Genomic DNA, 26,661 nt, shown 5'->3' with positions numbered 1-26,661 from the left:
CTTTGCCAACAAGACCAGCAATCCAAAGCCTATGCTGATATGAGGGTCCTCAACCTGAAAGGCAAGACTGCATGATGCACAACCAGCACAAGTCCCCCAGTGCCACAGCTCCATCTTTTAAAAGAAATTAGCCTTGTTGCAGCTCTAGGGTATGTTATTTAATACTCCATATTTCACCTCAGCCATCCCTCCCAACTCTCTTGTTCTGCTTGAGTCCCCCAAGGAGAGCTATAATTGTTGATTAGCATTCCAAAGTCATGCTTGCATCCTGTGAGCCCGTCATATTTAATTACATTTTAACTATATTCGTCTTCAATAATAGCCTGAACATAATTTAGATAATTATCCCTTGCGTTCTCTTTCTCAGAATCTGTCTGTCTCAGAGCTCCTTGAAATGAATATTGCTTTCTCTGCTCAAACACATAAACAGACTCTTGGGCCAAATACTTTCATCTTTCAAACAGCAACAGCTGTCACTAAGAAATTCCGTGGCTCTGTGCATCCAGTCAATTCAAAGTGTAATCTTCATGCTTTCTGCTGTTTTATTTGGGAGGCAGAAAAGAATACAATTATCAAGGATGAAAGTTCCCTATAAAAGTTTTTTTGATCCTTAAAACTTTAAATGTTTTTGGCATTTAAATACTCGACTGATCAGCTACTAAAGTGATTAAAGTATTGGTCTTGGATTAGAAAGAAGAAAGCTCAAATCCTCACAGAAAAATAGGACTCATTAGATGAGCCAGCTATTCTCTCTCAAATTTCTTATAGAATTGATATTTGGAAGATTTTGAGCTCCCGGAAAAAATGTCAGAATATAAATCCAATGAATTATTCACATTTCTGTTTAATTTTCCCTGAAGGTTTTCTTCAGATAAATCAAGGTTAAAGGGATAAAACTATCAGTCATTAATCTGTAATAATAATTGCAACTTAAAAAGTGCTATTGAAATTGCCTTTTTATATTAATATTGTCTTCATATTAATGAAATAAATCAAACAGGAAAGCAGGAAGAGAATTCTACTGTACAAATCCTGTATCAATCTACTTCAACCTTGGTTCTTAATGATGTAGCAATGACTTCTGGAGAGAAGCTGTGTCGCCCAATGTTGAACACATGTTTTTCATGCATAAGATCTTATATTCAATCTTTAGGTAAAAATTCTTTAAGTAAACACTGCTGAAAAAATACCTCTTGATAAACCTTGGAAGGTAAGAGAAGGGTGAATGATGGAAACGTTATGTTCAGACTAACCCTAACACAGCAATGTTTTTTAAAATTTGCAAAAACTACAAGAACATATTCAAGAGTTAGCATGCTGCTTAGAAAAGATGAGTAAAGAAGAAATCTCTGTCTCCCTCTTTTCTTTTTATTAGCCAGGAGGTTTATGCCTATTTGCAGAATAGGTGACTCCAAATGTCTGGAAAGCAAACTCCCTTACAATTTATTTATTTAGAATATCAATCTTTGTTATAGTTCTGTCAAGTATAAAGTAACATTAAGGCATCAAAGAAATTCACACAAAGAGAACTAAGCCTGCTTCATACAAAGTCGCTAAAAGTTAGAGTGGGTGAAAGGTGAGCAGAAGGCCTCTGTACTACTTTTGGTCACAGTGATTCTCCCCTAATTATAGCTTCCATTCAATATTCCACAATTGGTCTTTTGTTTGCACAACTAATGTTGTCTTTTGTCTTTTACATTGCATAGATACAAGTCTGCTCTTGAGAGTCCTTTAATTAGTAGAGCAGGTTTGGTCGGGCATGAGATGTGCTGTATGGAGGTGGCAGAAGATGAGGATGAGTGGGAGCAAAATGTGATCTTCTGGCAAAATACCCAAAGCGAAAACAATATTGTTCCAATTAAAAAAAAAACAATCTGTCTCCATGTTGCTGAGATAAATTAATAGAATTCAAAATGTGGAGAATTGAAAACTTAATAGGATTACTATTGTTCGTCCTGAATTTTCTTTTTAAAAGTGCCATTTTGATTTTTAATTAAAAGCTAAGTTGAACTATGGAATACGAAACTCCAAAATGCTAAACTGTTGGTGAAACCTAAGCATTTTGTGTTGTGCCAGATTTACACCAGCAAAGTTCTTATAACATTTTTGTTATTATATTAGTTTATCATGCATCATTTAATGAAAGAATAACTGTTACTCTTTGCCATATTCAAGACTTCAGAAAATTCTAGAATAGATACTCAGTAGATATAATGAACATATTTGACCAGCCAAGTTAAAAATTCTAGGCTTTTTTATGTTTGGTAATTGGGTCAAATTAACCTTCTATATATTTAAGTTGCCAAATCACTCACACAGCCATTCACGAAACAGCAGTTTCAAATCATGGAGGGGATGGGATAATAGCTTGCCTTTGAAATACATGAGGTAATATGCGTCACCACAGGGGAAAGCTTTTAAGATCATGAAATATATAATTTAAACTTATCTGCAATAATTGTAATGGATAATTATTTAACCATTTCATCTCTGAAATTGCAAACTGTAATATAATAATGCAGATTGAATCCACATATACAGTAGATTATTCAGTGAAATTGGACAAAATCACTGTAATTTCACATCCTAATTCAAAGGTCAAAATAAATAAATAAGCTGTCAAAAGATCATAAAGTGTTCTGAAAAAAGTAGCATAATTTACACAGCTATCTTGGACCAAAGTTTCCACTTTTTAAAAGAAAAAAACGTTTAGCTTCAAAATAGGTAAAAAAGTTTAATATGTCAAATATTATGGTATTCCAAAATACATTATTTCTTCCATCTGGACCAAAGAAACAATCTTTAGCAAAACACTGCAAATAATGAAATAATATTTAGTTTCTCCAATCTAATTTATTTAAATATATTTATATTTAAGGTGTTGTCTATGTTTCAACCAGTCAAACACAGTAAGAAATTGATTTACTTAAAATGAAATACCGGAGGTTATCTGTACACCCTGTTTACCGTACAACTGTGAAGTACTGTTTAGTGAGATGTTAATATTGTCATGTCTGTACAAAACAAATCTGCTAGGGCCTTATATTCTTACTTTTATGTTTCATGTTTTCAGCCCAGAAAACTATTTCAATATAACAGATATACAGCATGAAAGTTTGGAAAGAAAGAAAGGAAGGAAGGAAGGAAGGAAGGAAGGAAGGAAGGAAGGAAGGAAGGAAGGAAGGAAGGAATCCCAACAGTTCTCTGCCCCAAAGACTTACAATCAGAAAATGGGAAAAAGAAATAAGTTGGTAAGCAAACAGCTATAATTTATTTTTAATTGTGAATTGCAAGAAAGAGGTAATAAAGCTTTCATGAATAAAATATGACTTTGGGAATAAGTTCAATGTTGTGATACTTGACCAGCAAAATAATGTTTCTTTCGAATCTCCACTGTTAAATAAAGACAATCAGCCATTTGGCCAAAGAGTGGGCAATGTATAGTTCTCCATGTGCTTTTGCTGGGAAGGGCTGATGGGAACCAGAATTCAGCAACATAGGGAACGACAGATGCTGCCAACTCTGCTTGGGCCCCTAAAGATAACTCTGGTTTCCTCATCCTTAGATGTTAAGGAAAACATGAGCCCATGCTGAGCTATCACCCAAGGCCCTATTAACTCAGTCAAATTTTGCAGTTTGGCTTTTTCCAATACTCACTCTGATTAAGGTGTTATCATAATATTGTAGACAGGAAATATTCTTACAGATTGCTTATATGATTCAGACTCTACTCATAAAATATCTACCTACCATGTATGAATGTGAGGCTATCATTTTATACTTCTAAAATTACAGAACTATAATAATCAATGAGGGGATTTTTATGTAAATCTGTACAACATTTTATGCTCAGTGATTTACAATAGAAATAAGTCAGAATGGACAATGCATATTTATTGCAACAGAAAATCTATCAAAAAGATTTAATGAACTCTAGATTAAGCTCCTAGCATTTTACTATAAAGTTCTTATCATGCTTGAAAATATAGAAATAATATTAAAATATGAAACAGAAGAAAATGTGTAAAAAGTAGAGCAAAATCCAACTACTGGGTTTTTCTCTATCAACTGAAGATTTCTGATAGCTGAAAAGGATCAAGACATAGATATCAGCAATTCCCTCAGCCCTGTAGCCCCCACAACTGCCAATATTTTAATAAACTGCTGTCTTGTGGTGCCTGGAGGCAGTGAGAGTCTGGATGGCGGATGACAGATTTTCATTGAAACCTGGTAAGACTGAGTGGCTTGGGTGAATGGAGCTTCTGGTTCCAGGATTTTGACAGTGCTTAGTCACTCAAGCCCTGGTCATCTCATGATTGGACTATTGCAACACATTCTACATGGACTACTCTTTAAGAGTATCCAGAAGCTTCAGCTAGTACAGAAGGCAACCATGTGAGCAGTTCTTGGGGCCCCTAGGGTGGCCACATACCATCTCTGTTCCACAAGCTACACTGGTTTCCAGTTTCCTTTTTGGTCCAATTTAAGGTGTTGGTTATCACCTTTAAAGACCTTCATGGCATAGGTCTATGAAGGTCTTTATGTCTCACCTTGTCAGGAAATGTCTCACCTAGTTAGGTTATTTTTATATGCACTTTTCTTTACTGCCCATAGCTCCTTATATAACTCAATAAATAAAAGTAAATATTATTAATTTATAGTATATTCAGTTAAAAAAATATGAAATCCAATAATTATCTGAAATGATATCTTTTAAAAAGTGAAGCAAGTCAAGTCTAACAACTGGTTATTTTCTGGCACATTCATGTAATCTTCTTCTGATATCAAGCCCAGGCAACAAGCCAGCCGGTCAGTTTTTTTGTTGCATCCAATGAATCCGTCAAAATGCAGACATGACTCGGATGGTGCATTTGATCAGGCAAGATGGTGTTCATTGATCCAAAAAGCAGACCCTGCACCTGTGGGAATAACACTAGGAAGATGATAATTCATGTAGTCTTCTTGACAGAATTCAGAAGTGACTTGCTATTGCTTTCTTCTGGATATCTTTTCAGTTCTGAAGTATAGATAACTGTCCTGGCATTCCCTAGTGATGTCTTATCCAAGTATTAACCAAGCTGGAATTTCTTAGTAATATTCACCAAGCCCAACTGGTCCTAACTCAAGATGTATGCTCTGTGTGTGTATATGGGTGTGAATGTGTTTAGTCAAATAAACTGCCTAAATGATATTTCAAACCTCTAAGAGACACAGAAGGTTGTACAACTGTCAGTGAATTCAAAAGATAAATAAGTATCCACATTTAGCAAATATGCAGGAATTCAGTTTGCTAATAATTCTTTTTCTACCTACTTGCTAAGACAAGCTTAAGAAACAAAGCCACCTAACTAGTAAGAAATGTGGCTGAGTTACTTCCAAGAAAGTATGCTTCAAAGAGCACTTGGATATCAATCTGCTACATGTTTCTCCACACAATCATAATATTTTATATTGACCCTGATGTTTATAGTATCTTCAGATTCTGATTTAAAGTTCTTATTAGTGTTAACATGAAATATCTGATATATATTTTAACTGTAGTTAATCATTAAAAGGAGGAAAACCACAAAAAGGAAATAAAGGAATTAGGGAAAGATTGCACCAGCTATAAGCCTTAATTATACTTTCAGATAAGGGATAAATTTGGAGCTATCATCATACTCTGATAGAGGAACTTGTCTCCTTTACCTAGGAGCCTTGGTAGTACAGTGGTTTAATGCACCCTGTTATTAACACAGCTGCCTGCAATTACTGCAGGTTCGAATCTTACCAGGCTCAAGGTTGACTCAGCCTTCCATCCTTTCTAAGGTAGGTGAAATGAGGACCCAGTTTGTGGGGGCAATAAGCTGACTTTGTATAAATATACAAAAGTATGAAGGCTATTGCTTAACACATTGTAAGCCGCCCTGAGTCTCCGGAGAAGGGCGGCATATAAATCAAATTAAAAAAAAAAAAAGATCATTCAAAATAATTACTAAATTGTAATCACTGTGAATAAAATAGTATTAATTTAGTTACCATTTATTGAGGTATCAATGGTACTAGATATGCAAGTTCATTTCTAGCAAGTAAAATACAAAAGGGAACAGGAGCTGTTAAGAGCTGGAAAAGAAAAAAATAGTGAATTGCCCTGAAATAATATCTTTCAATGTGTGTGTGTGTGTGTGTGTGTGTGTGTGTGTGTGTGTGTGTATGTGTGTGTGTGTGTGAGAGAGAGAGAATTGTCCTGAAATAATCTCTGTGTGCGTGCATGTACATGTGTATTCGTGTGTGAGTGTGTGTGTGTGTGTGTGTGTGTGTGTGTGAGAGAGAGAGAGAGAGAGAGGGAGGGAGGGAGGGAGGGAGGGAGGGAGAGAGAAACTGTGGCTACCTTTTAAATTATGATTTAATTGTTCATGGGAAGCAATGAAAGCCGTATCATTAGAGACCTATGAAGCCGGACTGATAAAATCACTTGAGGAAATATATAGAATAATCTCACAGTAACCCCACAGGGGAAAAATTGAAGACCTAATAATTCCTTTATTTTTTTTTTTATTTCTATGATTCATGTATTTAATTTATACTGGTAAAAGCTTCTCTAGAATGAATCAATAGTTTAATACTGTACAATCTGAACTGCATTATGTCAGATAGGTGATGTTAAAAGATTCATAAGACTTACATCAGCAGTTAGTATGAACTATGATTTTCAATATTCAATAGCAATCAATATTCTAGTTAGGATATAAACTATTGCATAAGAATGAAAAAAAATAAACTGATTTTAGGAAGCTGTCAATTGTTTCATTGCTTAAAATTACAAAAGCTGTACTTTTAAATGAATTTTTTAATTGTAATCTTTCGTTCCATCTGGAAGTAAAGATTGAATTCTTTTTTTAAAAAAAAAAAACATGTTTGGACAAGACTTTAATCCTAACCTTTTTTTTTTAAGAATTCAAAACAACAGCATTTTCCCACAGGAAGGATTCTCATAATTAATTCCAAAATCTTATCGGCCTCTTAGTCTGGCCCCTTAGTGTGTTTGTAACTTTTCAGAAACGATGTTCTGAGCTTTAAGAGCCGCAGTGGTGCAGTGGTTAGAATGCAGTACTGAAGGCTACTTCTGCTGACTGCCGGCTGACTGCAATTTGGCAGTTTGAATTTCACCAGGCTCAAGGTTGACTCAGGTTTCCATCCTTCCAAGGTCGGTAAAATCAAGACCCAGATTGTTGGGGGCAATATGCTGAGTCTGTAAACCACTTAGAGAGGGCTGCAAAGCACTGTGAAGCAGTATATAAGTTTAAATGTTATTACTATTTAATCATGAAAGTGATTAAGAAATGAGGCCTGGTGAACCTTATGTCCCTATGGTCTATATTACAGCTGTGAGCTTGGTTGAAAATGACTCCAACTGCTCACAAGTCAATCCTAAAAATTTCAGTTCCTGCAATATAATCATTAGGAGCAGCTGTCAGGAATGCAAATGGACTGTCTCATAATCTTGTCTTTTTCTAGCCAGAATTCATCACCTGGCCACCAATCTGTGCTGCAATACTGTCCCCATTCCTTCATGGATACTAATTCAATATCAATCCTCACTGGAAACAAATTGTTTTGTGTTCTGAAGAGTGTTACATGTAATTGATATGCATTATCTGTAGTTCTCTCTATTTTTAATGCTCTAAGAACAATTAGGACAAACTTCTCTAAAATATTTTTCTTAGAACAAGAGAGCATAGTCAAGTGGTACTATATTGATATATCTGGGTGCATTTTGCCCAGTTTCTCATTTAACAGATAATACTGTGCAATTTCTATGGTTATAAAACAACTGTCATTAACTATTAAATTATCACTCAAACATAGATATACCTAATTCTGAAATCATGTGTTAATATTCTCATGGTGCTTGAAAAAATAATTAGAGGAAATTATATTTGGCTTAAGATACTTCTTGAGTTACTCTTATAAAAATGTAAGAATTGAAGGAACTTCGGCAATCATCTAGTCCAATATCCTGCTCAGTGCAGAAAATCATTAATGTAGCATTTCTGATAGATCCAGTCTCTGTTTAAATACTTCCAATGAAGAAGAGTCCATCACAGGGGTGAAATGCTCTCGCCCGATCCGATAGTGAAGGCGGTGGGTGGTTCGGAAAACCGGTAGCAAAAATCCCCCTCTCTCCCCCCCACCATGCCTAGCTGAGCCGCATGATCATCAGAGACTTTTTTTTTAAGAGCATTTTTTCTTCAGCCAAAAAAATGCTTCTAAAAGTAAAAACAAAAGCCTCTGATGATCACACAGCTCAGCTGGGATTGTCAGAGCCTTTTAAAAGCATTTTTTCTACTACCTCTTCGGCCAAAAAAATGCTTTTAAAAGTAAAAAAAAAAAAAAAAAGTTGGCCACACCCACCCAGCCACATTACCCATCCACCAAACCATGCTCACAGAACTGGTAGTAACAAATTTTACAGTTCACCATTGGTCCATCACCTTTCAAGGCCTGTTCCATTGTTGAATAATTTTTGCCATTCAACTAAAATCCATTTCCTTATAATTTAAACTCACCTGATGTGGTCCTGTGACATCTTGTGTTACAACCACACTGCTTAGTGACTGAAGCTCTAATCCCAATTATGGTTGTAAATTGAGGAATACTGAGGAATACTGTACTGTTGTTGTCATCCCCCTCATCGTCATCATCATTTTAATTGTATTCTGTTTTTCTGCCTAAAGGGGATAGGTAATTGATGACTTGGGTTTTTTAGTACCCAAGCTCAGCAATGGTAGAACTACTGTATTCTGTAAGTTTTTAAACAAATCAATTTTGATTCTTAACATGTCCTTTTCTAAATTTTTGGACTCAGTCAGCTTCCATAGAACACTGCAAGCTGAATCATTCCAAACACCACAAGGTACTACTTTTCTCAGTTCTGGAAAAAGCCAAATATAATAATTGCTCATGAATTTTGTTTAGACTTCTAAAACAAAATGCTGCATTTTCTACTTCTAGGTTATGACACACTGCCAGGATTCAAAGAACCTTGTATATGGATGACAGAATGGGTCTTACTTAATATAAAAGCTATGAAATAATGAAAAAAACCTAAAAGCACTCTTTGAAATCTTGAAATATGAATGTCTAAATTCATAAACAGTACATGGTGAATGAGACCAAAGTAGTGTAATAATATATAAACAGTGAGGTTTTTTTATTTTACTAGCAACTTAAAGAAAAATTATGTCCTGCAACAAATGAATTAATGTATTATAATGAACTATATCTCCTTTCATTCATCATGAAAAATTCCTTATGTTCCATAGTTTACAGAATTGAAAGTTGAATATTCAATGTTCTAATGGCTAAGCATATTACGTGAATTTCCACTGATCTATAAGCACTAATTTATATTTTAAGTTATGTGCAGCAATAATTTATTGCTAGACTAGGAAGTTGTATAAACTTAAGACTCATGCAACCTTAGCAGTGAGGTTCAACCTTATCAGTGCAACCTTAGCTTTTTAAAAATGGCAATATGAATTAAGGAAAATGCTGAATCCAGTTACTAAATAGATGTATTACACCACTTAAAAAAAACTTTTTAACATTTTGGACTTCACTATGGTTATTCAGCTTCAGAAATCCCATTGCTTAACATTATAATGTTAAGCATTTATAACATTTATAACAAATGGAAGATAAACTTTGTACACTACATTTTCCAAGTAAATGTAGCTGGATGGATTGTTTTAACTGTGTTATATATTTATTTGGTCTGGCAAGGGTGTGAGGCAGGGGTGAAATCCAAAATTTTCCCTACCGGTTCTGTGGGTGTGGCTTGGTGGGCATGGCAGAGGAAGGATACTGCAAAATCTCCATTCCCTCCCCTCCTGGGGGAAGAATATTGCAAAATCTCCATTCCCACCCCACTCTGGGGCCAGCCAGAGATGGTATTTGCCGGTTCTCCAAACTACTCAAACTTTCCGCTACTGGTTCTCCAGAACCTGTTAGAACCTGCTGGATTTTACCCCTGGTGTGAGGGGCATTTCATAGCAAAAATGATCATTAATTTTAGATTTCTTTCTGAAAATTCTTTCACTAACTAAAATTACTTTCCAAAGCCAGAATTTGATATTTCTTTGAAATTAACCATAAGGTTACACTATATGGCATGACAAATTGTTACTAAGGAAAAGTTTAAAGTTCTAAGCCCTTCTCTTCAATTATTTGGATGGAAAGGAAAGAGCACACTGTATATACAAAAAAACAAAAAACAAAAAAACACCTCACTGTGGCTGTCTGTAGACAAAGGACTAAAAATGGTGTAACTTCCATAGATGTGTAGTCAATGTATCTAGATTTGGATTTCTATTTCACCATTTCTTTGATATTAGTATAAGTCTTGTCCTGTGTAAGACTTGTCCTTCTCCTATGGTGAGTTGTCCCACAGCATTTGGCCATGGCTAGTTATTCTGCAGTGAATTGGCCTCAGTAACTTGGTTATGATGAGTTGGCCATGGTGACTTGTCATAGACACACACACACCCCAGCAATGCCAAACAAAGTTGCAATGTCCTGGGAAACCAAAGCTTCCCCAGCCCAGTCACACTTGCCCTCATCACTCTGCACTCCAAGGTCTCTGCCACCTTTGCCATCTTCTCGCTATCTCTGCTTCCAAGGTCTGCCTACCCTGGCCCTTTGTAAGACTGTCCACATGAAGCCATCTTCTCCAGCTCTCATGAAGAAAATGTATGCATGAACTTGGGAAGAAAGTCTGGCTGGCATGCCTGGTCAGCAGCAGAAGTAAGAAAGTCCAATTAGAGCAGCAGGGGCCATAGACTACAGAGGGTCAAAAAGCCATAGATGGGTGGGGGGGAGAGGTGGCTGTGGGGAGTTGCAGCACCTCTATGGTTGTAAGTGCAGGTGGGCGGGCAAGTGCCTGAATTTTGATCTTATAACTACAGACCATTGCAGTGGTCACAACTATTGGGACCAGTTTTTAGTCCTTTAATTCAGTATCATTTTAACTTTGAGTGGCCTCTGAACAAATGATAATAAGTTAAGGACTACCTGTATTTAAATATCTATATGCTTTGAAATTTCAATATTGTAACACACTGTAGAGGGCAGAGGAAATGGCCTTCAATAAATGTCTCACAAAAACCCCTCCTCATTTCATTCAAAGATAAAGGGAGGGAGGTGGAAAGCACATTCAGATTTGCAAGATTCTGTTACTAAAGCTTTACAATAAAAATAGTGCTGACGTACATGGGATTGGTTCTCTTGTCTGGTTTATGGTAAAGAATGGATATGCAGCTATTAAGCAGCTGTTCTCCAAGCTTCCCATCAGCTGTCCTCTCCTTGAACTTAAAGAACAGAATGATATGTAGGGAGAAATGTCAGAGAACAAACTGATTTCAAAATCAAGGTACAAAGGTTTGGGTGGGTAGTCACTTTTTGTTTTTGTAAACTGGAACTGGTGTATCCTAAACAAAGCAACACCTTTTTGGAGATGTCAGGGGCTACTCCACACACTTTAGGGGAATGTGGGCGGGGAAGGGAGGTGCAAAAGATGAAAGCTCTTTCCCTCTTGAACATGTACCATGACATCATACATATGTACAAAAACAGCAGGGCTTCAGTAGTTTTGACCACAGGATAGTGGTGGATGTTGCAGGTGCTTTTGATGGAGGGCCAAAAATGAAGGTGTATGGCACACAACTACAATTACTAATACAATGAAAATTACAGGGTTTGTTATTCCATTTAGCCTTTGGTGACAGTTTATTTGAAATACAAACAAATGTATACAATGATAGATCAAATAGATCACCAGAAAAATCCAACAATTGAATCCCATTATAAGGATTCAACTTTCCCCCCCTTTTTTTCCTTTTATCTTTTCTCCTCTTAGGATTTAAAAATGTTTTCTACTTTGGGCCCTTGAGACTTTGGGCTGACTATTCAAGAAAAGAAATATTTTCTTACTTTAAATTTATTATTTTTTCAGGTTTAATCCTGTTGTTATCAAGTTTCCCCTGAGTAAGTCTTTTGGGACAGAATGCTTAGTCTTCTGAGCATGTCTAAATAGATGTAGGCTTCCTTCCACAAATATAATTTTTGAATTTCTCCCCTTCTATATGGCACTCTGATTTTATTATTTTGCTTACTTTCTATTTGAAGGGCTCAGACTGCACTATTTAATTTTTGTTTTAACATTTTCCTCACTTTCTTTTCATAGATGAGTATTTCCAGGAAATTAGATTTGTATCTAGACTTTCAGACTGCTATCTTCTATTTTTCATTCAAATATGGAAGAAACTTTCCCTGGAATCTCTGCTCCTTATTAAACATCTATAAAGATTTCCTTTCTTGTAATAATATTTGGACTTGATTATGATATAGTTGAAAATCTTAGTCTTTAATTAACTTGGCTAACAGGAGTTCAGGTGAGGCTAAAATAACATAATTAAAGTGCTGCTAACTTTGCCAAAGGTGGGGTTTTTTTTTTTTTTTTTTTTTTTGCAATAATTTCATGCAATGAATACTGTTTTTGTCTTTCTTTTCTAGCAGATTTCACTAAAAATGAAAGTGAATTAAATTTTAAATACTGTAAGCTCTGGATGTTACAGTGACCCCATCTTGTGGTTTACATCCATAATTGTACTATCTCTGTAACTATTCCTTGTTTCACATTCTAATCATGCATATTCTTCTAAATTTTATTTTTTCTAAAATGCATACATTTATCCCGTGCATATAGTTTCCTACAATAATATGATTTTTTGGGCTGCATAAAAATCTTGGTTTACGTAGGAAGAACCTGGCTAAACAGAAATACATATACATACATACATAAATAAAAACATACACACACACACACACACACACGTATATATATGTGTATATATATATATATATATATATAAAATTTATATTTCGCTGATAAAGAAATAAAGGAGATTAGTATAGATCTATTTCAAGCTATTTAGCTCTTATCAGCTAGACGTACCCTTACTTGGATTCAAACTTGGGCTGCCTGCATGTTAAACAGTTGTATTAACCTCTGAGCCACAAGCCCTCCTCCCTTCATCAGCTTGACCCAGGGGAGAGATTAAGTACATACATAGATATACATACACATGCAGACACACACACACACACACACATCAGGCAAAACAAAAATCTCTTTTCATTTTTTTCTTATGACTTACATAATTCGTAAAACAAACCAATCAAAGTCTGGATAGTACACTGATTTTGATCATATGAAACAATTGTAATGTGTCTAGATTTTGCTGATGGTGTGGAAATAGCTTTATAAAAAGTAAACGTTCACTCAGATTGTCTCTAATGGCTTCATGGCTTCAGTCCTTAGAATTTTGTTTGATGAACAGTCTTGCCTGCACCTTCTTCTAGGATATTATTTAACTTACCATTCTATCTTATACAATATCATATTTTATGAAAAGCCAAATAATTTGACTTTGAGGGAAATTGGCAACCCTACAATATTTCCTAAACTAAAGGATCTTGCTGTTGATATATTGACTGTTTTTCCTAAGATATATAAATGGGTACATCCTAATACACAGATTCACTTTCTATTGCTAGCTGCCAATTTTCTTTATAAAATACTGGAAAACCATATCTTCAAGTGGATCAGGGGTATTTAAAATTATAAATAATTGCTCTGGCTAAAAAATGAACACAATAACAAAGAACTCTGGGAAATACTACAATGAAGGTCACATTTATCCAACGCACTTATAACTTTATTAGCCTTTGTGTTTTTACTAACATAGTAATTTATTTGTACAAATATTTTATATTATTTTTTGCTGTTTTCTTTTCTCACCATTATTTTTGTCCTGGTTTATTTTCTTTTCATCGCTATGTATTTTTCCCTCATTTTGTTTTTCCAATTAAAAACAAAAAACCTGTACGCACACTGAATGGTCATCTATTTGGCAACTTCAAATTTCAATTAATAAATCCTACATATTGGTAAACGTAATCAGAATGTCAAGTATAAACTAGATGATATTGATTTAGCAGATGACCCTCACTTTATCAAGGACCTAGATGTACTTATTTCTGACGACCTATGCTCCAAAGTTCATTGTAACAGTGTTGCTAAAAAAGCACTAAGAGTTCTAAATTTAATTTTGCGAAGCTTTTTTTTCTGGATACATTGTATTGCTAATTAGAGCTTATAAAAATTATGCTAGATCAATCTTAGAGTATTGTTCAACTGTTTGGAATCCCCACCATATATCTGACATCAGTACAATCAAGCGGGTTCAGAAGTATTTCACGAGAAAAGTTTTGCACTCTTCTGTACATAATAGAATTCCCTATGCCAGGGGTTAGCAAACTTAAACACTCAAAGAGCCACTTGGACCCGTTTCCCACAGAAAAAAAACACACCGGAGCCACAAAACCTGGGTGGGCGTGGCCAACTCGATGTCACTCACTCACCCAGTCACATGACCCCCCCAGCCACACCTACCCAGCCACAAAACCATTCTGTCTCTCTCCCCCTCTTCCTATCTCCCCCTCTCTCCCCCCATGTCTCTCTCCCTCTGTATCTCTCCCTCTCTTCCCCTCTCTCACCCTTCTCTATGTATCACCCTGTATGTGTCTCTCTATCTCTCTCTCTCCCCCCATCTCTCTCTCTCTCTGTGTCTCTCCCCCTCCCTTCGGGTAATCGTCCTCCTCCTCCCCCTCCTCTTGTGATGTCCTGGATGGCTGTGGCTGAGCCAGGAGCGTGTGCATGGGCGGGGAGACCCTCCCTAAACGAGCACCAAAGCACAGCAAAGGCACCCGCGGGGTGAGTGGCTGCTCGATTAGGAGGGTCTTAACAGGATGGGGCTTCTTTTCTGCACTAATGCTCTGGCCATCGCCTTGCTGTTTCATCCCCCACCCCCAGCAGCTCTTCGGCTGAGTGCGGTGGGTGCGAACTCCAGTCTGAAGTGCCAGGAAGCAAAGGTTGCTTTACGTGCAAATGTAGCGCAAAGGTAGGTACAGGGGAGCTTCTCTCCTGCACTCTCCTCCTCCTCCCACTCTCGTGATGCCCTGGCCGGCTGTGGCTGAGCCGGGAGCATGCGCACACGTGGGGAGACCCTCCTTAAGCAAGCCGCTGCCCACCCTGTGCGCACCTTTCCTGAGCTTTGGCGCTCGCTTGAGGAGGGTCTCCCTGCGCGTGTACATGCTCCCAACTCAGCCACAGTCGGCCAGGGCATCACGAGTGTCGAAGCCGCATGTGGCTCAGGAGCTGTGGTTTGCCGACCACTGCCCTATGCTGCTAGGCTCGAAATTCTCGGTTTGGATAACTTAGAACTGCGTTGCTTGCAGTCAGACCTAGGTATTGCATACAAAATTGTACACAGTAATGCTTTACCTGTAAATGACTTTTTCTGTTTTAATTGTAATAATACGCGCATGAACAACTGCTTTAAACTCAATGTAAATTGTTCTAAACTTGACTGTATAAAATATGATTTCTGTAATAAGAGTTGTAAAGTCTGGAATGCTCTACCTGATCCAGTTGTCTTAGCTACAAATTTTCACAGTTTCAGTCGCAAATTGACTTCCGTGGACCTTATTTCATACTTAAGTAGATTTAATCCACTTAAGTATGAAATAATGACAATGACTTCATCCCTGTCATTGTATTTTTTTTCTTTTATTCTTGTTCTCATTTTTGTTTGACAAATTATAATAAATAAATAAACATTACAGCATTCTGATATTAAAACTAGAGAAAGAATATGTTTATTTATCTACAAAAGTAAGGTGCATTTTTAAAAGGTGTTTTACAGAGCAGGGGTCCCCAACCTCTGGGCTGCCGTGAAATGTTTGCAACCAGGTTGTGGAAACTGCAGGCAAGCGTGCGCATACGCATCCACACTTGCGCAAGTGATGTGCGTACATGTGCATATGCACTCCATTTGTGTGAACTGTGGGCGAGCGTGCACACTGCTTGCACAAATAGAGCTGTGCTTGTGCGCTTGCTGGCCGCTCGTGCAGAACTATCCCCTCTCTCCCCCCTCCCCTTCCAGTCTGCAAAGCTGGAAAGGTTGGGGAACTCTGCTACAGAGAATTATTTATTTATATTAAACTGTAAACTGCCCCGATAGCCATAATGCTCTGAGTGGTTTACAGCAAATAGCTAAAATAAGTATTAACAATAATAATTTCTGTGAAATCAACACTCAGCAGAGTTTACAGACTTCCTAGTAAAAGCCAATTCTGTTTGCTATTTGGAAGATAGCCTTTTATTATTAGGGGCATGAAAACCTTTTTCTGCTCTAACATTCCATACACAGAATATTCAGTTTTAAGCACAGATCTGGAACATGATCATGGAATGAAATATCCACAAAATTGGATAATATTGTCCAGTGTCCAATCTTCTAAGATTTGCTGAAAGGGTGGTTGGTTCACAGTTTCAAAGGGCCCTGGATGAAGTGGATTATCTGGACTTCACAGTCATGATAGGGCACAGAACTGAAATGATATTGATTGTATTATCAATGTCCTTTGGAGGACTCTGGACAGAGATGGACTCTCTGCATTTCTCAGCGGCTTTTGACTATGGTATCCTTCTGGATTGCCTTTTGAGGTTGGGAATAGGAGGCACTGTATTATGGTCATCATTTGTACTCCATGGCAAGCTCCAGTCAGTGTTGGTAGGAGAGGAAAGATTGAGTCCTAGGCCCCTGCAATGTGGGGGTGCCCCAGAGCTCAAGTCTTCTGCCTCTCCTTTTCAACCTCTACATGAAACCACTAGAGGAGGTAATCCATCAGTATGGGGTTTGGTTTCATCAGTGCTAATCATCTGTTACAATAGCAAGTAATATCCTTAAGTCTATGTTAGCCTATTTTAAAAGGAAATTATTTTGTCGTACACTTGGATAGACTGCAATGTAACAGAGGTAGATTTTAGTCTCTGCAAAACTGAAAAACCAAATACTTGAATATAGACTATAAATGTATACAAAGACTTGGGCAAAGTTGATAGTCCACAGTCCTTTTCTCCCCAGTCAGATTTACAATAATGCCACTGAAAAAACTGGATCAAATTTGCATTCAAATTTGGAGAAAAACAAAACAAGTTATATAGTTGCATTAAATCTCTCACAGATTAGATGAACCTATTAACATTTCCTATATTTTTAAACAAAGCCTAAGAAAAGAGTTAATTGGGCTGGATATCCTCTTTGATAATGTTATCAACCCACTATTTTCCCTCTCAGCAGTTTTTTTTTAAAGGCAGCCCTGTCACACAAAAAAAGTTGTCACTCCAGTTCTACAGAAGTAAACAATCAGGCATCAAAAGGATCAGTTGAATAATTTTGATTGATCTAATGTAGATAATATAATTACAATAAGAGTCAGTTTGGTGTCGTGATTAAGGCATCAGGCCACAAACTGAGATTGTGAATCATCTTAGGCACAAAGCCAACTGAGCCCTAGAAAGGGGGAAATGGCAGATCACTTTTAAAAAAACCTTGCCAAGAAAGCTACAAGGAGTCCAAGCAGTCTCTGTGAACGGGAGACAACTGAATGGAAGAAAAAAATGCATTTTTAAAAAAGATTAGAAACAGTCTGAAAGTTTACAGACAACCATGAGTATGTTTGAGAACGGGCAAAGAAAATTTAAAAGCTTGATTTATCAACTTCAGTGCATTGCTCACGTGAAAGATCACTTTCTGTCCTAAGAAGGTCAACATAATTTCAATCCTGATATTTTCAGACATTATTATAGCCTTTGGGGTTGGCAGATTTAGAATGATTTTACTGATTCAGATTATTTTTATGTTTGTTATTGTTCAGATTTATTTATTTACTTTACTCTTCCTGTATGAAATAGGTTTAGTATCTTCCTCTATAATTTTTTAGCAGCACATATTTCTCTTATTAGAGCCAAGAAACCAAACATCAGAAATATTTGCCCTTTCAGAGAGAAGAGAACATGAATCCATGTCATTACTGTCACGCTGTGTTGAGAAAACAGAATTTTTCCAGAAGGGACTTTTTTTTTTTAACCTGTATGCAGCATTTAAAATGACAATTACAAGGCCAATATGCATTAATTGGCTTCCATTTAAAGAAGACAGCAAGCTTCCTCTCTAAAGATAATAAATACGGCAACATTTCCATCACCAGCATTTTGAGAATTAGTAAAAAAGGTAGAGGGCTTTAAGAATAACCTGTCATTTCAGGCCCTGATTCTAAATAATTAATTTACACAAAAAATACTACATTAAAATACAATTAAACCAACCAAAGGCAGCATATGCAGACCTGAAAACAAGTTTTCACACTTGACTAGACTATCAAATGCATTTCCTGACATGTATACTGAATTTCATTTTCTTCTCTATTGTTTCTCATTATTTTCTTTGGCACTTTCACTGATCAAAGAGGTTTGCTAAAAATGGTGTTGTCTTATTTTTCCTGCTGGGACTTTGCAGGTACTCTTTATACTATAATCTAATTCCATAAACAAAGGATTAGCTCATCAATGCTGGATTAAGCAAATAGGAAGCAGCAAGGAAGGAGAATACCATTATTCAATCACGCATTAAAGTACATTAAAAAAAACCCATAGAACTAAACACTCCTTGTTTAAATTTTTACTTTTTAAACTAGATTCACCAGAAATGTCCTTCTTTATTGTGATTCAAAGGATGAATGCTTATAGAATAACAATGAAACCTCTTTCACAAGATTTTAATTCTTAATTTTGATCTTGGCCTAAGTACAATACAATACAATACAATACAAAAGCTTCTATTTTATTTATTATTTATATGTTTTCTGATCTAGGCATTTAGATATTTAAATGAAACTCACTTGCAAGAAACTTTTGTTCTGTCAGCCACCATGGTCCACTGTTGCTGATTTGTAGAAACTTCAATGTAATAACTGTAGCTCCTATCATCACAATCCCAGAGGAGTAACCTGAAAGGCAGATAAATAATTCAAATGTCACCTCTATATGGAATTTTGTATTAGTAATTGAGTTTTTAAATTAATTGCAGAATATTTGTCATAAATAACATGTATTATTTAGCTTTAAATTTTCAAGAGCAAAAATTTAAATATATAGGTAAGCCTTTCAAATACAAGTAGTCCTCAATTTACGACCACAATTGAGCCCAACTGTTATGTTGTTAAGTGAGACATTTGTTAAGTGAGTTTTTCCCCATTTTACAACTTTTCTTGCCACAGTTGTTAAGTGAATCATTGCAGTTGTTAAATTGGAAATATAGTTCTTAAGTGAATCTGGCTTCCCCATTGATTTTGCTTGTCAGAAGGTCGCAAAAGGTGATCAAGTGACTCTGGGTCACTGCAACCGTCATAAATATGAATCAGTTGTCAAGCATCCAAATGTATAGTATGTGACCATGGGGATGCTGAAACGGTCATTAGTGTAGAAAATGGTCATAAGTCACTTCTTTCAGTGCTGTTGTATGGTCACTAACTGAACTGTTGTAAGTCGAGGACTACCTGTAGTATGGATATGTTTTTGATAATTTGGGTTTCTAAAATTATTCCACTTCAGATTTCCTAGCTCACAGTAATTCTGAAAAAAATCTTTCAACTACTGTGCACTGAATTTATCAATTTGTTTTGTATATATGTGGATTAATAAGAGGTGCTTTAAAATGAAGCCGGCTTGTTTCTTGGCAGCATTTTTATGAACATGGCCCTGAGATCTTCTCAGAATTTCAAATACTGTTATGTTCCCAGTCCCCAAAGGTAAATAATTTGATAATTTTCTTCTAGGAAAGAAAGAGTGGCTAACAGATTGATTGTGATGCATGAGTTTTGTGACTACTGGAATATATATATGTTTCTCTAGATCTTGGAAATATAAATAGCAATAGATGAATTTTAAAGCTATCAGCATTATTAACCATAGTATCTTTCATAATTTACTCATTAGACTGCTAGAACATCTTTCCCTCATTTTCTGGAATTTCCTATTTTTTAAGTTTAGAGTACAATGATTGCTTGAATAAACGGACACCTGAAGTTTAATGAACATATATCAATTAAAACCTATGAAAAAAGTTGTTGTTTGCACTGGCGGATAACATCTTTTTAGACTATTTATATTTTATATGATGAATCACCTCCTCCCCATTAGAGTCTCCATGTTTGTTTTCAACTGCTGAAAAAAGTATTGCTTCTACAAAATCATTTCATTCTTCACTACTAGCTATTTAAATGCTTTGTTTTAATGCTGAAGGATTATTGTAAAAGTTGGTGCATTATTTTTTTTTTAAGGAAAGAAACTTATTTGTTTGAAAGAAAATAACCACTGATTTCGAACTGGGCTTATTTTATAAAAATATTAAATGTGATATAAAAATAAGAAAAAGCTTCATTCTTCAGAACTGTAAATCTTTTAATATTGATTAGGTTGATATACTGGGCAAACAAGATTTCCAAATTCTACTGTAGAACCCTCTATATAAACCTGGGGTGTTATTAATAAATAATTTTAAGAGCCAAAATAAAAGAACTCTGAAAAAAGAGACTTTTAGTTCTCATTAATGCTGAGTTTCTGCAAATTAAAAATTCAGAGCTGATTCCATTAAAACTCCCCAAAGCAGTATTCCACATTTGGTTAGAATAAACATCCAGCTATCTAAAGTTCTGCTTTCTCGCTCACTGGCTTTTTGTTTAGCACAAATATCTTTTGATTGCTCTAAGCAAAACTGTAGCTAACTTGCTTATTAAAAAATCTGTCAACTTAAGGACAGAATCTCGAATGTGTGTTGAGCTTATAAACATAGCTGTAAATCAATGCAGAAGTTTTAATTATGGGATAAATCTTTTGAAGAATTACAAGTACTGAAACAAAAACATGTAAAAAAGGAAATAATCTAATTAGATTTTCCAATGAAATCATTTTTTATAACTGGCGACTCTGCAGTTTCCTTGATTCAAATTGTCAGAGTAACAGGAATTATACAAAAAAAAAATCAATTATTTTGAACTGAACATCGGTAGATAATACCATTTTGCTGCTTAATACCTTAACTAAAAACCAACTTAGCAGGGGACAGTCTCAGAACAAGAAGATTAGGCATATATGGAACATTGATGTAAACAGCAGAATGGTTGATCATGATAGAATATTTATCCAGTGTTAACAAAATGATAGATAATGTATGCAGTGCTTTAAGCTATTTTTAGTTTCTTGTAAGTATGCCAATTGGGTAAGACTATAAATATTCAGTTAGGTAAAAATGCAATTTATTCCAAAATGTCATGATGAGTATAAAGTGTCTTGTAACAGGTTAAAACTTACTGATTTATTATAGCTTAAATTTTTGTGAAGAAGAAGTAGAAGAAATGTTTTCCTTGTTGGCAGGTGTGTATATGCATGGGTTAAGCTCAGAGAGCAATAAAAGACGCCACACATGGTTAACAATGAGTAATTTGTAAAACATAAATAGATAAAATGAATAAAATAGAATGCAAAACCTAAACTCAGGCACAATTCAATTAAATGTTAAATAGAGGCTGAATAAATATATTAACTTTTCACAAGCGCAAAAATTAAACGAACACCTGCATCTTTCAAAGGAATGTTGTGGTACATTAAACTATTTTCTACAAATTTCTGAATGATGTTATTCCTTCATTAAGATCAATGTGCATAATACTATCTATTTATTATGTTCAGCATCAAACATTTGTTTTGATGGAAAGATGGAACATAGAGCTAATAAATGAAAAGGGTATAACAGCTTTTGCCATGCTAAATATTTTAGAACTTCAGATTCTCTTTGTATAGCTTTTTTGTTTTTCTTTCTTGTAAAATAAACTATCATGGCTATTCATCTGACGCTTTACATTTAAAAAATGTTATTTCATTAAGAAGCAAAAACACTACATAATTCCACCATCTTTGATAGCTCACAATTTAACATGCATTATTTGCCCTTTCAATCTATCACTACAGGTAACTGTATATTCTCCAATATACACTGTTGTATCCAGTGGCTAAATTTCTTAAAACTTCAAAGGAAAGCAATCTACAGTAATAAAGAGCTTGAAAAAGCAAACTTATAATGTGACTGATAGGCTAAGGTCAAAAGAAAATAAAAGGGGGCAGAAGGATGTATTTCCACATATATTCGGAAATAGTACAATGTACTGGTTTTTGTTATCAGCTTTTGTTATCAGCACAGCTCACTTTCATCAATATCTAGAATATTAAACATTTGCATTCGTAACAGCAACCTTGTTTACATTTTATTAATTAAAATAAATAACAATGACTCTAATAAAAATGGGATAACATCCACTCACATTTTAGAAAGCCTCTCTGAGCCTATTCCTTTAAGGGAAAACATGTACACCTGTTAAAAAAAAGTCAAGCACAAGAGCTATACCTTAAAAATGAGAGTAGTCATAAAATTAATTTTCCTTGGTTAATAATCCCACTTCTATACTATGGCTTATTGAGCATAATATTTCTATCCCATCCTAAAATATATGTGTGATTGACCAAGAGTGTGTTTGTGCAAGACTGTTTGTATTATTGATATTTTTCATCAGTGAAATTTGGCAATTCTATCCCTTTCTAATATTCTGCTAGACTCAATTTACCTTCTGATTGCATTTTAAAATGTTACACATGTCAGAGGTCCTGCTTTTAAATGTTTGCTTTTGGACCAGTAGTCTTGCAGGTTTGTCTGTTTCTGGAACAAGAATCTTTATTTCTGTTGAATGTTTTCTAATTATTCTGAAGAGGCAAGTTGAGATGCTGAGAAAATACCCTACAATAATGTTTCTTGAATACTTAAGCACATAAATTTTTTCAATAATTTTGCTTTAAGATAAATTATATACTTTCAAAACTGCATTTTCTTGCCTTTGTGAATAATGATAAAAATCCCTAGGGTTCTTTGTATCAAAGATAAAAATGCAACATTTTAATCTCCCACTGAAATTCTTTCTGAAATTGTATGTGCTAATTGTACTTTAGTAAAGTGTGTCAGACTTCACACCAGGCCCAGCAATAAATCTTGATTCTCCAGATGTTTTATTTTGCAATCAGGTCATTGCTTATAGCAGTGGTTCCCAAGCATGACAATGCTAGGTGAGTTATTTTATTGCAGACAGGACACAAACCATATATGTGCAGAAATCAAGCTTTATATATGTTCCCTCCAGAATTTGAATTCAAGGTTTATTTTCTTCTTGCTTTTACCAGTGTGTGAAATTAGATCTTGAGATTAGGAGATGAGCTTCTTAGTCTTTATAGAAAAATTCTGTCTAGCTGGAAGATCACTAGTCCATGCTTTATTAACTTCATACTTTATGCCACCAGAGGTTGTTTCCTCCCCTTTCCTTTCATCAGATGCTTCTATCTGATCATGGAGAGATGGAGAGCATATTGCTCTTTTGGTTTCTTCTTCTTTGGCTGAAGCTAATGAACTCTCTTTCCTTTCTGGGCATTTTGCCTCTCTCTCTGTCTGAAGAGGTAAAGTCAGCAGAAATGGAGGGATATCTCTTCTGTTGTATTTCTTTGTCATGATTTTCTCTTCCATTCTAGGAGTCTCCATCTCATTGACACTGTCTCTCTCTTGGTAGTTGTTCAAATGTCTCCTCCTTCAATGTCCTCTTCCCAGTCAATGACAGAAATGTTGGCAGGTGATGAATTCTGAGTGTTCAGTCCACCAGGTGATATAGGCTTCTGAGAGCACTGAAAATGGAACTGCCAAAATAGAGAAGAGGAATGTACATCATCTGCTATTTCCCATGAATATTCTGTACCTGGGTACCCTTTCTGATGAATCAGATATTCCAATTTGCCTTTCCTGTACTGACAATCTGAAATATACTCCACTTCAAACTGTTTCTCTCCTTCAATTTGGGAGGAAATGGTGGAGCAGAATTGCATAAGGAGGTATATTAGGAAGGAGCAGTAGAAAATGGAATTTGCTTTCAGTGTGGCTGGAAGCTATAGATAAAACGCTACAGGGCTGATTTGTGTTCAATAAAGTTCGCTTCCAGATTTGTAGGCAGTTTTGAAGGGAAGAACTCTGATAGAAAGCCATATGTGGCCTCCAGCAGCAGTAGGAATGAGGAGTTTTCTAGTAATAATGGTCAGTACAGCAAATGTAGAAGTCTTTGTCATGATCCAGCTGTTTCAGAAAAATGTAAATTAAATTAAGAAAAGAACTGTCCCCAATCCAAATTCCTGAGATCAGTTCAGACCTTGATAGTATATTCCACTCTTTGGAAAATATCTCTGTTTATAGATTTGTTGGTACAATCAAGAATCCATTGTTTTCTCAGTGATTATGAATCATCCAGGCTTTGAGGCTGTAAAACAGTCCCAATCCACAATATTTCCACGATCATGTTTTACAACTAGGTTAAGACTGTTTTATTAGAATACAGTATTTTGTTTTCAGCAAATATGTTATTTATCATTAATGCATAAATGATATTACTGCCAAGTGAAAAGGTTGATCTTGTGCAGTAAGAAAAGCAGATCTGGCACCATTTCCAGGAGCTGAGAGACACAGCAAATCTGGGATCACTGAAGGTCAATGTGGCCAGCACAATGACCACTGTTACAAAAAAAAAGGTGTGGCAAATCATCTGAAGGATGCCATCCTTATGAATATATTTTCAGTGTCAAGCATTTTGAAATATAAACATTATTTTGTCCTTCATTTATGTAAGTGCCTCTCGTATCTTCACCATTCTAATATCAAACTATAAGAAACTAAAAACAAAGAAAGCATTTTATTTTTCCTTGCATTTTATTTTATCATAAGGATTTTTTTCTTTATGCCTCTCTATCACAAATATACTATGGTGAAACCGTTTTGTTTTTTAAAGGATTATAATGACTTAAACATAGAGAAAAATCCTAAATTCTTTTTTAGAGTTGAATATTTTGCAGTAGTCTCCAAACCTTTATCACATATCTTTAAGAAACTTTCCCTTTTCCTTCTCAAAGACCTCTAAGCAATGCACATATTTGTCTTTGGTCTTATCCCACAAATAGTGTTATCCTCCTCCAACCTGCCCCATACCAAAACTAAAAAAGAAAAAAAAAATACAATTAGAAGGGAGGTAGCAGTTGGTCAGAAATTATATACTGAGCTTCATGGATACCCAGGAAATTTATTCTACGGTTTTTTCTCATTTAACACATTAACATTTCATTTTGTTCACACTGACTCATAGATAAATTTGAGGAGATAAATAAAAATTTCATCAGCTCAAGGCTATGCAGATGTAAAAATCACACAGCAATATAAAATAACACAAATTGGAGGCATTCTGATTCTGATGCTATTCTCAGCACAAAATAAATTGGCTGCCCTCAAGTTATGTCACTATTTTCATATCAAATGTGTCTATATGCATATACAGACTGGTTTGCTTTCCAACTTAGGTTTAAGAACACTATCAGTGCATGAAAATATGAACTTTTCACAGCAGCTATCAGGAGGCATGCATTACTGAACTATTTTAACATGAAAAAAGAAATCTTCTTACTGAATTGATCCAATCATGTATGGCTGCGCCAGCTGTACAACAATAGCACCACTGCCTAGCTGATGGCATGTATACCCGGAATCCCAGTCATAATTCTTTGTGTCTCCATTCAACAAAGCATTGCGGCTACGGCTCACGCCCTCAATCACGCTGGCGCAATCTGCAACTGTTGCAACATTCTCAGTGGGAACTGAAAATTAAAATACAAAAGAAATCAAAGGAAGGCACAGGCAACTCAGTTCCATCAGTTTCTCTATCTGGGGAAGAATAAAAATAAGCAAAAATGTTGCTAACACACAGGAAAACATGGATACATTTCAGAGGCAAGATTAAAAATGAATGAGCAATGAGTGAATTGTATCAGTGAAGGCCAGAAATCTTTTAACTTCAAACTAGTTATACAACAAAACATTCAGCAAACAAACATTTAGACATATTGTAACAATTACTGTGATTAACAAACTTGAATTATGCATTTAAAATCCTTAATCAAAAATTGTTTCGAAGAAGTAGATGAGGCTAAATAGGCTGTCAAGGAGAGAACTAAAGAGACCAATAACCATCACACCAGCCAGGTAATAGACACAGCCTGAATGTAAGTGTGGTTGTTAAGCAGTCCTTCTTCTGTTACTTTCCAAGCATCTGAAGTATCATTAATAGAATTTAGAATAGAATAGAATAGAATAGAATAGAATAGAATAGAATAGAATAGAATAGAATAGAATAGAATAGAATAGAATAGAATAGAATAGAATTCTTTATTGGCCAAGTGTGATTGGACACACAAGGAATTTTTCTTGGTACATACGTTCTCAGTGTACATAAAAAAAAGATACATTCGTCAAGAATCATAAGGTACAACACTTAATGATAGTCATAGGGAACAAATAAGCTATCAAATTATATTAAGAAACAGTCAATATAAATCATAAGGATACCAGCAACAAGATTACAGTCATGCAGTCATAAGTGGGAGGAGATGGGTGATAGGAACGATGAGAAGATTAATAGTAGTGCAGACTTAGTAAATAGTTTCACAGTGTTGAAGGAATTATTTGTTTAGAAAAGTAATGGCATTTGGGAAAAAAACTGTCCTTGTGTCTAGTTGTTCTCGTGTGCAGTGCT

At 35.5% G+C, this 26,661-nt stretch overlaps 1 protein-coding gene across 1 annotated transcript in view; it reads right to left on the bottom strand.

Annotated features, from left to right (window-relative positions):
• BTBD9 (BTB domain containing 9) overlaps positions 1-26,661 on the bottom strand; it is a 128,277-nt gene that overhangs the window by 17,311 nt on the left and 84,305 nt on the right. The window contains exons 8-9 of the mRNA XM_070949895.1: positions 25,537-25,726; positions 18,847-18,954 (exon numbers count right to left, since the gene is read on the bottom strand). Of these exons, the coding sequence (XP_070805996.1) occupies positions 18,847-18,954; positions 25,537-25,726 (298 nt within the window). The remainder of the gene's footprint in view (positions 1-18,846; positions 18,955-25,536; positions 25,727-26,661) is intronic.

The sequence above is a fragment of the Pituophis catenifer genome, unplaced genomic scaffold (assembly GCF_029215685.1).
Source record: "Pituophis catenifer annectens isolate HBS135680 unplaced genomic scaffold, rPitCat1.0.hap2 SCAF_1, whole genome shotgun sequence".
In the NCBI taxonomy this organism is placed as follows: Eukaryota; Metazoa; Chordata; class Lepidosauria; order Squamata; family Colubridae; genus Pituophis; species Pituophis catenifer.
The sequence above is the reverse complement of the archived record's forward strand: the minus strand, read 5'-3'. Positions and strand labels throughout refer to the sequence as shown.